At 38.3% G+C, this 10,746-nt stretch overlaps 1 protein-coding gene across 2 annotated transcripts; it reads left to right on the top strand.

The window, feature by feature from the left end:
- Positions 1-345: 345 nt before the first annotated feature.
- LOC103473376 (torsin-1A-like) lies at positions 346-5,062 on the top strand. Of its 2 annotated transcripts, none has more exons than XM_008423557.2 (5): positions 346-646; positions 1,855-2,120; positions 2,199-2,374; positions 2,636-2,763; positions 2,846-5,062. In XM_008423557.2, the coding sequence occupies exons 1-5, from the start codon at positions 448-450 to the stop codon at positions 3,088-3,090; spliced, it is 1,014 nt and encodes a 337-aa protein (XP_008421779.1). In that variant the 5' UTR covers positions 346-447; the 3' UTR covers positions 3,091-5,062. The 2 variants fall into 2 exon arrangements, with proteins under 2 accessions (XP_008421779.1, XP_008421780.1); XM_008423558.2 differs by lacking the exon at positions 346-646 and adding an exon at positions 781-1,077.
- Positions 5,063-10,746: the final 5,684 nt, after the last annotated feature.

Here is a 10,746-nt window from a genome sequence, read left to right as displayed (position 1 = left end):
TTATTATTTTTTTTTTTTTTGTAATGTGAAACACTCTATGACGTGTCTTACAGCCACGTTTTTGCTTGTCTAGGGTCATGACCCCTACTGTGAAATGATGGTGTTCATAAGATATCCAAAGAGTATTAATTAACAATTAATTAATTGTAATTAATTATTATTAATCAATTATTAATTTAGTAATCAACAATTTTGTAAAGCCATAAAACAACAGTCATTAGTGAATTGTGAGAAAAACGTGTATTTACTTACGGGGTTCAGAGCCTGAAAGAGTTAGGGAAACTCAGCCATTAATGTGTAAACTGAACCCCTTTAAGAAGGAGAAGAAGAGGAAACCTTTGGACCCTGACGTCACTAATTTAACAACAGCAGCACTTCCCTTTCGAGACGCTTCGCCATAACAACGCGTTCCTCGCGGTTTCATCCCGGTTTGTCTTCGTAAAAGAAATGCAGCCGAGAAAGCAACACGTTCTGCTCCTCTGGTTGATTTTCTACTCCAGCATGGCGGAGGCGCTGGAACCCATTAGCACCACCATCGCAGTAGGAATGGCCGCGGCTCTCACCGGAATTTTAGCGAGATACCAGAACATTTTCTACTACTTCCACGAATGCTGCCGGCCCGAGTGGATATCATTCAATATAACAAGTAAGCAAATAATCCTGCAAAGACTTTGGCTTTTTAGTGTTGCTTTGGTTTTTCTCCCACTTTTTTTTTACTTTAATCCTTTTGAGTATCCAATTTAAACAATTTTTTCTACCCTGACTTGAACGTAGCTCAAAACTACAATGACGTAGGCGGAAGCGCCCGTGCAGGCTCTCCGTCGTTTTTTTTCTCGTGCTGTCCTTCCCATTTTATTCCACAAAAAACGTCTTATGTCGGAAGTAATCCGAGTGGCTCGACAATGAAAGTTTCGCATATCTGTTTGTGGGTGACATTGACATTCAGCGGGTTGGTGAACGCGTTTGATCCGATCACAACAACGGTGGTAGTCGGTGTCGGGGCTGCGCTGGGGCGGGCGATCTTCAAATACTTTAAGGAAACCTGCGATCCGAAATGGATAGCCTATAATGCAACAGGTGAGCTCGAATGCAATGTTAGTACTTGAGCCTGATGTTAGAAATCCACTCTGTTATTCATTTGCACTAACTGCCAGGGAGACGGTAAAATGGCGCTTGTGGGTTGGGGGTGGGGGGTAATGTAAACTGAAACCGAAAAAATACTGCCCTTTTAGCTAATGGTTCTAGCAAATGTTGCAGAATTTCTGCATCTGTAGATCTCCACAGCAGTGTAGAACACATTAGAGGGCTCAAGAAACTTAAAAACAACAAAACCCTCCAATGCAAAGAGTGAAATGTCTTTAGGTTTGTAGGGTGCACTGCTCACGACGGACATAAAATACAGCTTGAATAATGAGCTTGTTGTTCATTATCGTGTCATAGAGGTGTTGTTACCCCATTTCTCCTTCTTCTGCAGCCAAGTTCAGTAGCAGTCAGTTTCGCAACGAATCTGCAGAAATCTCTGACTGAGGACACTTTTACTTTATTACAACCTTATCACGCATTATCCTGGGAAAAGGAAGATATTTACAGTATATCCTGAATAACATCTTCTGTTGTTGGCAAGCATTGCTAATTGCTCATTTGCTTTTGCAGCTCCTCTTTAAATTTCTGTCTTACCATATAGTTGGAAATTTGGTTTTGATCAGTAGGAAACATCTTGTTGCCACGGTCACTCATCATGACAACCGTCGGAAAGTGAAAAACCAAGCGCCAAAAAAATTGAAAAACGAGGGAAAAGTCAGAATCGACCTAACAGCAACTAATCCTGATGCCTCTCTTGTCTAAATTCTCCAGGGCTCAAGACGGACCTGGACAACAAGCTGTTCGGACAGCACATTGCGTCCCGCATCATCTTAAAAGCCGTGAACGGCTTCATGAGCAACACGAACCCGAAGAAGCCTCTGGTGCTCTCTCTCCATGGGTGGACCGGCACCGGGAAGAACTTTGTGAGCCAGCTCATCGCCGAAAGCGTTTACGCTGAAGGAATGCACAGCCGCTTCGTCCACGTGTTCACGTCCACGCTTCACTTCCCTCATGTGGAGCACATAGCCACCTACAAGGTGAATAATAGTCCATGAATTATATTACAACACATTTCAGCCGTCTGACCTGTTTTAATTGCTTGTTTTTGTCCTCAGTCTCAGTTGCAGCAGTGGGTCAGAGGCAATGTGACCAACTGTGAGCGCTCCATGTTCATCTTTGATGAGATGGACAAGATGCATCCAGGCTTGATTGACAGCATCAAGCCGTACCTGGACTACTATGACAAGCTGGACGGGGTGTCTTATCGGAAATCCATCTTCATCTTCCTCAGGTAAACGACTAAGACTTCAGAAGATTTGGCTTGTGTCTTAGGAAATTAATCCTCCCGGTTTTATATTGATTTTTATCAATGTAGTAAATGAAGAGAAACAAACCATTTTTCTGAGAGTTTTATAAGCATATATAATCAAACTAAGTGTAGCCAACTAACAGGTGTGATATCCACTGATATTCTCTGAAGTTAAATCTTACAAGTGAACGCTGTTTCCTAATTACGAGACTTTATTTATCGCTTCTGGTTTTCACCCGACAGCAACGCAGGAGGAGACGGCATCATCCAGACGGCTCTGGAGTTCTGGAAAGCGGGAAAAAATCGAGAGGAGATCGAGCTCAAAGACCTGGAAACGACTCTCTCGCTCTCCGTGTTCAACAACAACAAAAGTAAGCCGAGGTCACGTCAAAGTTTCTTTAAAAAAAATAAAAATAAAGTTCTTGAAGTACTTTTCTGTTTCTCTTCCCTCAGGCGGCTTCTTTCGTACAAGTTTGATCGACAAGAACCTGGTGGACTTCTTCGTTCCCTTCCTGCCTCTGGAGTACCAGCACGTGGTCCAGTGCGCCATGGCCGAGATGAAAGCCAGAAACCTCGAACCCAGCCCCAACGTGGCAGACCAGGTGGCCAGGGATTTGGTTTACTTCCCCAAATCTGAGCGAGTGTTCTCCGTCAAAGGCTGCAAGACGATAGAGAGCAAACTGGACTTCTACACGTAGATGTGCGCATCTAAAGGACATAAAGACGAGTCACTAAGTGCACTTTTTTTTTTAGAAAAAGAACTTTGCAGCCAAAATGACTAGAGACAGGAAGCCAGTCTGGCTGAAGAGTATTTAGTGAAGGTTTCTCTGTCTGACCTTGTGGCCTTCAAGCCATCAGGAGGCCTTCTCACTTACACTCAGCGCCAGCCGGATGAAATATTCAAGCGGTCAGAGCGATTAGTCACTTGCTAAAGAGCTTAATCTCTGCTTTTATGTCGCCAGTCTTGGACGGTTGTGTTTGCTTGGAAAAACTCTTAAGTATTGACGTCTTCCTGTCAGGGAATCCCGTTTCCCTTTGGAGCCGTTCTCCAACGTGGTCTTGACGTGAACGGATCGCCTTAAATCTTTGTCTCACAGTTTTTCATCGAATTTTACATGTCAACAGCTGTTCATTTACCTCAATAAACGAGCAGTTGGTGGTGTAGGTGAGGTGAAAACAGGAAGTCTCCTTTTTTAAAACTTAAATATAGTGTCATTTATTCTGCACTGTTAAACCTCACTGCACTGCAAAGATTACACCAGTGAAATTAAGTGTTGTAACGTGATTTGTTTTTAAGAAACTCAGGATTGTCGTCTTATCAGTTCTGATCGTCTGAATGGAAACGGTTTGGGTTGGCGTTTCCCCAATCAAAGCGCTACATTGCATGTAATATACGGTGATTCTCCAATGTCAGGTTTTTGTTATGAAAAGAAAACGAGACCATGACAAATCGCTTTAAAACATTTCCACATGTAATGTTGGGGGTAAATTTATCGTTATGACAACATAATGCAGTGAAATGATATTTTAAATTTAGAAGGTAAAGGTTTTAGGGAATTAACTTAGACATTGACCTGAAGCCATTTTGTAATAAGTCCTTGCTAAGATGGACATTTATTTCATTTTTCCAGCACTCAGACAGATGATAATCTATGATTCTTGTTTTCAGGAAACCAAAAGGAGAAAGACCTTAACACTTAAATTTTTTTGGAAGACTTGACTTGCACACATTATCACATATTGCATGTTCTCCTAATTTTGTACAATTCTAATACAGATGAGCTGAAAAATAAATCAGTTGGAAAGCATTAGCTTAGCTGCAGTAGCCTAGTTTTATAAACTTCAAACTTTATTAATGTAAGCATCTAAGCATCTGGTGCTGGGTTAACAATCGTCATCCTATAGCTGCCAACTTCGTGACTTTGTTGCTGTATTTAGTAATTTTTAAGACAAAAATAAAAAAGCCAAAATTGGAATCAGCAGGTCATTCATTTAAAAAATCTGTGGTCGGTGATCGGCCAAAAAACTGCAATCAGTGCACTCCTAATTGACATAGCAAAGATCAGCTTAGACACAATATTTGCTCTGGGCGTTTTTGATGTATTTGACCAATAGGATGGACTCTGCTCTTAATGTTTACACCTGAGCTATAGTTTTAGTGGCTGAACTGCTCATTGAGGACGGTAAAATTAAATTTGGGGTAATAATTAATAGTGCTGGAATTTTCAGCAAGAGAATCAGTTATACATTTTCGTGCTGTTGTGCAAATCTAGTGTTTACTCAAGTAGGCTGAAAGATGAAATTGAGTTTGAGGTTCTTCACAATTATTAAACTGCATCTTTGCAAGAAAACAAAAAAATCCTTTTCAACAGATTTTTTTTGTACAGAATAAATGTTACATTAATGTTGGAAAAAGTTTAGATTTGTTTCAGTGCCATACTAAGAGGGGCATCTATGCTTTTTTGGAGCTACTGTATTCTACTTTCTAAGCAGTGGGAGGAAGTTTATCTCTGTTGGTTGTACAAGTGTTAAGAAGAAAGCAAACCTTTTCAGTGTGACTGTTTCTGTTTACCTCTGAATGTGAATTTCTGCTGTGCATAGAAAGCTCCTTGGCTGTACATACCACCAAGCATTCAGATCACAGCTAATAATAAAACATGTTTTTGAATATCAGCGTTTCACTCGTTGGTATAAAGGGAACACCAGATTCCAGCTTATTCAGTGGCCACTCTTTCATCACTTCAATAAACCCATCATGGGACCAGCTGGCGTTGACATGGGGAAAGTTGTGTAATCATCAAACAACTTGCATATCATGACTGTGCAAAGTGCAACTTAAGGTGAAACAGTGGAATAAAAATCATGAAGCTGATGCAGCAGGAGGACGGGAAATACTGTAAACCAAAAGCTTAACTTTTAAGGTTTAATATATATATATATATGTACTGCTCAAAAAAAATAAAGGGAACACACTTAAGTGTAAGTGTTATATATATATAAATAAATAATTTATGTATACAAATTAAGTACATGAAGATGCAACCTCACTTCTATTTAGAATTAGTAAATGTAGAATATAATTTACTTTATTGATCCCCAGGGTGAAATTGCTTAATAATAATAATCACATATTACTATATGAATATGGCTGGTTCAGATGACAGACTACAAAAATAGCCATTTTCAAAGAAAAAATGTGTTATAAGAAGAGATCTTGGTAGATAGTCGTCCTCCTTGATTTTATGAGCACTTAAAACATCACAATTTGAAAAACGTATTGGCATTTAAGAGAAATAACATGACTTTATTTCAGTTGAAATATGGTTTATGTTTGCTTTTTTTCTCCACGGTTAAAGAGGGGGAAAAATTTAATTTGGGAAAACATTTGACTAACACAGGAATGGATGGGCCATTTGGTGGTCCAAAGGAGAATGCATGATAAAATAAAATTAGCTGGATAATTTCTATTTTGATGATTAACTTTGAAGTGAAATTTTGTTTAGAGACGTCAAAATCCATTTTATTCAAGGTTTCGGTTGTCAGTGGTTTTTATTTTAGTTGTTTTTTGTGTTGTAATTTACAATATCCTTCAGTTTCAGTGTTAACAGTTCTTTACAAAATTAAAGTTTGAGAGAGCAAGCTTGCATTACTGTGCCATTATCAGCTTACTACTTAAAAATGGTCTCAAAATAACAATATTATCATTTATCCCACTAATTACTGGGACATTTTATTGCCCAGCAAATTATGTTATAGTGACAAGCAATAACAAGTAAAGAATGGTATCCCAGATCTGAACATCTTGAATTTCAGCCTTTTGACATTTAATTGTTGGGGTAGGGGGCAGGAATCAAAAGCTGGGTGCACTCTTGACCAGTGTCAGTAGTTTCCAAGTTGTTTTGTGCTACTTCTTTTTTCTTTTTTTTTTGTGAAAATATAATAGTTTTTGAGGCAATGTTCACAGTTAATTGTATGTCGCTTAGCTTCCTTGTTAGTGTTGAGTTCTGACAATGTGATTCAGAAATATTTCCTTGTTCATTTATTAGCAGAAATGGAGTTTAACTATAAATACCATGGTAAATGTAAATGTTTATTCTAAACATTTGCTCAAACTGTAAAATTGCTGGGTCACTAGCAGCTCACAGTCTGTAAATTAACCCAACTAAGGGTTAATTTACCCTTAGGTTTCTGTGTCCTGTTTTATGATGTAGTTTAAAATTTGGTTGATTAGTTGATGGTGCATAAAGTCAAACAGTACATACCCACACCGATTACTGTGTGCTGCTGGTCAGCAACCTGAGAAAACTCTACACTTGTCTGTAGCACAAAGGAAAGTTATATTTGGGTGTTTGTAAATATTTTTGAATCACAAAACACTTCAGGTCATGGTTTGAAAAGCAACAGAGCACCATTTTTTTTGCTCTTATGGCTTCTGAGTTATTAATATTAGTTTCTTATTTAAACCATCAGCATTCATGTTGGACCCCGCAACCACATTACATAAGTAAGTGTTCCTTTTGATTACAGCGCCCCCATTTTGGATATGATTAATCTATCATAAGTAAACGGACACATACCACAATCTTTTAAGGTACACTTTAAATAAAACAGTATAAGGCACCTTTGCAGCCCCAATCCAGACAAGTTTAATGGGGGGCAAAATGAATCTGCGTAGCAATAATAATATTACTCAAGTAAAAGAAAAAGGTACAGTGCAGTAAAACTACCTTTTTTCCAAAACAGTTACTCAAGTGAATGTAACAAGTACTATACCCACTTTTGAACATAGGCAACATCAGTAGCCGATAGGCTACTATTTAACAAGTTTAAGGTGCTGTATTGTTATTAGCTAATCATCTTTTAGCTAACATTACCTGCATCCAACAGCTTTACTCAACTCAGTCAGTTAGTTTGAGGGAAAAACTGTGCAAAGTTCTTTGCCTTTTGCTGGTTTGGTGCTGTGATTCTAATACACCTGAGGTCTCGTCGCTGCTGTGGCACAGGCGTAAACCCAGCGCGTGCGTCATAGCCCTCCTGTTGCGTTTAAAGGCAGCTCGGAAAAACCGGTTACGGCGTGTTAACAACGGATTAAACAGTTTTAACTGCTGAAAAAAGTGACAGAAGGCACAGATGCGGGAAGTGCGGAAGCCCCTACTGTATCAAATCGATATAGGAATTACAAAAAGTTGGCCACTTTAAGGTAAAAACAGCAAACAGCTTCCTGTCCAGGGGGTGCACGGCTGATTCTGTAGGCGGGCAAAGAACCGGGCCTGTCACCTTTGACAGCTTTGACAGGCCCTTTGACTGATTCTGTCAAAGGCAGGGGTGAAAGTAAGGGGTACGGCAGGTTATTGCGTACCCCTAAAAGATTTAGTGGGGGTACGTAGTACCTGCAAGAGAGGGGAGCGACTGTCTGCTGTAAAAAATCAACGGGTTCTCTGTTCAGCGTGACTGATTAGTTTTTCAAGAACAATCTAAAACACGACTTAATCAGTTAATAGATAACTTTTTTCCCATTTCATATTGTTTCTGAACTCTTAATGCTTTGCTAGAGCAGGGCTGCAACCAGGGATGAAAGTAGTTTTAAATCCTTGGGGGTACTATGACAAAATATATTTATATATAACTGTTTCTTTGTGTGCTTTCGAATTTCTGTGCTGATTAATGTTTTTGCAAAGCGATAAAAGCTAGTAGCTCTTGAATTGCTACAAAATAAAGCTGTATTTCCTTCAGCCTACTGGCTGCAATGTTGACACCTTGAGATGTCATAAGACCTCCATGAGCATGGAGTGCATCCCAGTTTTCTATGTCTGGCATATAATCATTCATTTTAGCTTTTAAACTTGTTCTATTGTTCCTGTGTCCAGACAGAGGGATAATCAGTAGCCTAGCATCATGACCCGTTTGTTCTGAAGATCCTGCAGCTGCCACTTCTCTTCCTAACCTGGTGCCTCCTCACCCTGACACTCACACTGACAGGAGGAACCACAGAGCTCTGTTAAGTTAAAGCACATCTTCTGAAATTGGGATATTTTTCCTCCAACAGGTTCCAGAGGAATCACCTCAAACCAGATGTTGGACTGGATTTTATTTCACTTGTCATTTGTGAATGTTAGAGCCTCGTTTTCAACAGTGGAGCTATAAAGGTTGAAAAATGTTATCATTTTGGAGAAAATCTCATCAACATCAATATTTCCACTAAATAACAGCCAAAAAAAATTGTTTGATAAAGAAAAAGCCTCTCAGAGTCTGAGCCCAACAGCACCAAACTATTTTTTTAATATTAGACAACTAATTTAATTTCACATAATAATCGCGGTAGAAGCCATTTGTTTGTTAAATACTTAATAAAACATGTCCCCCCCCCCAATATTTGAGAGAGCCACATTCTATTACCCCAATAATTTCACCGCAGCTGAACGGCTCAGAGTAAAGGCAGCAGCAGAGTCAGAAACTCCGTTTGAACAGGCACGTGCAGAGAGGGGGGGGGGGGGGGTAGATACAGTGAGATAAGGCGGCTAACTGCGGAGCTCAATGTAGCGAACGATCCAGATTACTGATTACAGATTACAGAACAGTTTTTGGTGAATTAAAAAAAACGGTTTTGGTGAATAAAGTGGAGTAGACTTGCTGCTTGTCAGATGACGGAAAACGTTGAAGTATCGTTTCTGCTTCAGCTCGGAGTCGCGGTTTAAGCAGAGAGGTAATGAAATACAACAGACACTGACAGGCCTCTGCGTCTGCCTTTCTCTGAAGAACTACTGAGCGGGAGGAGACAGCCAGGTGAGGAGAAACTGTTCTTATCTATCGATTCAGGATTTCTATTATACAGACATTAGGCTGTTGTTGTTATGCTACTAGCTAGCTGCTAGCTAACGACTTTGCTAGCAAAGCTAGATAACTGAAAAGCCTCTTCCCTGTATCGTTAATGATATCAGTCATTCTTTAGTATCGCTTATGCAATAGGGGCACATCGCCCGTCTAAACTTATTATCTCCATAATGGATATATGTCCGTTCTTCTAATTTCCTTTGCTGCATAATGTACATTTCATTTATTCTAGCGTTACGTAAATGTATCTTGAAGGAGAATAGCACTTAAATAAAAGTCCAACAAGGATATTCATTCAGAATTAAAAATAACTCAGCCTGAATTACCATGATAGATATAATGAATGTAATAAAAGTGTCATTATTACATTCATTATATGTAATAATGTAATTATATGTAATAAAAACTGAACCCAGTTTTTTCCCTGTGTTCTGGGAAAAAACTGAACCCAGACTTTAAGTTTAGGGTCTGGTTCACAGAGTATGAAGTTAAATTTTTTTCCCCCAATTATTCAATGGGGGAAAAAAACTAACCTCAGTTTAGTAAAATAAAATTGTAATCAAAACTTTTGGAATTGTAATGATTTCTTTAAAAAAAAAACCCAAATCGTTTTGTTTAAAAAACTTTTTAATTAAATAACTAATTTTTGTCTTGTGAACATAAAAAGTTATTTGCCAAACATAAACATTTATTTGCACACATCAGAAATATTTTGCCCACGACTGATGTGAGAATCACAAGCAAAACTTTGAGTCACAAACAAAACCCTTAGAATATTAAGAAAATATTTCTGACAAGCGCAAATAAGTTTGTTTTGCAAAAAAAAATTCACTTCATGAGACAAATGTGTGATTTAAATGTTTAAAAACGTTTTTGAAGAAAAACTCAGCAGGCTTTTCTCATGGTGACATATATTAATAAAATTTTTGCTTTTGTTTTTTGTTTTTTTCTGCAGTTTCACGTTAAAGCTTGATGCAGCTCTGCGTTCCTGAATGGAGCATCTTCATCTCCACTGCAGCAAACAGGCAGCACGTTTATAGATTATATAGGTTGCATTGTGCCCTTGTTTGTATTTTTAATAGTGTAATTCTATAAAGACAAAATATGTCTGGTGGTCCAGCTCTGATTTACATATCCTGCTAAATTGCGGGTTTGAATATTGCAATACTTTCCTATAACAAAATAGACCTGCAGAAATAAATTACTAATAAAATATCTTACATATGCATAGTTGTATGCTCTATGTAGAGATTCTCCTTAGCTTTGATTGTATATCTTACAATTTTGTAATTTATCATTGTTTATTAAACTTTGAAAGCTGATTTTGCCATGAATATCGCTCGTTTATAACATCTTGTTGTCAGTATACTTTCATATATAGAACTAAATCTTTTTGATTAAGCCGTTTCAATTCTGGGATAGTTACATGTCCAAAATTGTACTGCTAACTCTGTTTAAAAGTTAGCTAGTCTAGTTACAATGATTTAGATTGAGACTGAAACAGCAGTAACACCTGATCATAC

This window comes from Poecilia reticulata, linkage group LG12 (genome assembly GCF_000633615.1).
Source record: "Poecilia reticulata strain Guanapo linkage group LG12, Guppy_female_1.0+MT, whole genome shotgun sequence".
Lineage (NCBI taxonomy): Eukaryota > Metazoa > Chordata > Actinopteri > Cyprinodontiformes > Poeciliidae > Poecilia > Poecilia reticulata.
The sequence above is the reverse complement of the archived record's forward strand: the minus strand, read 5'-3'. Positions and strand labels throughout refer to the sequence as shown.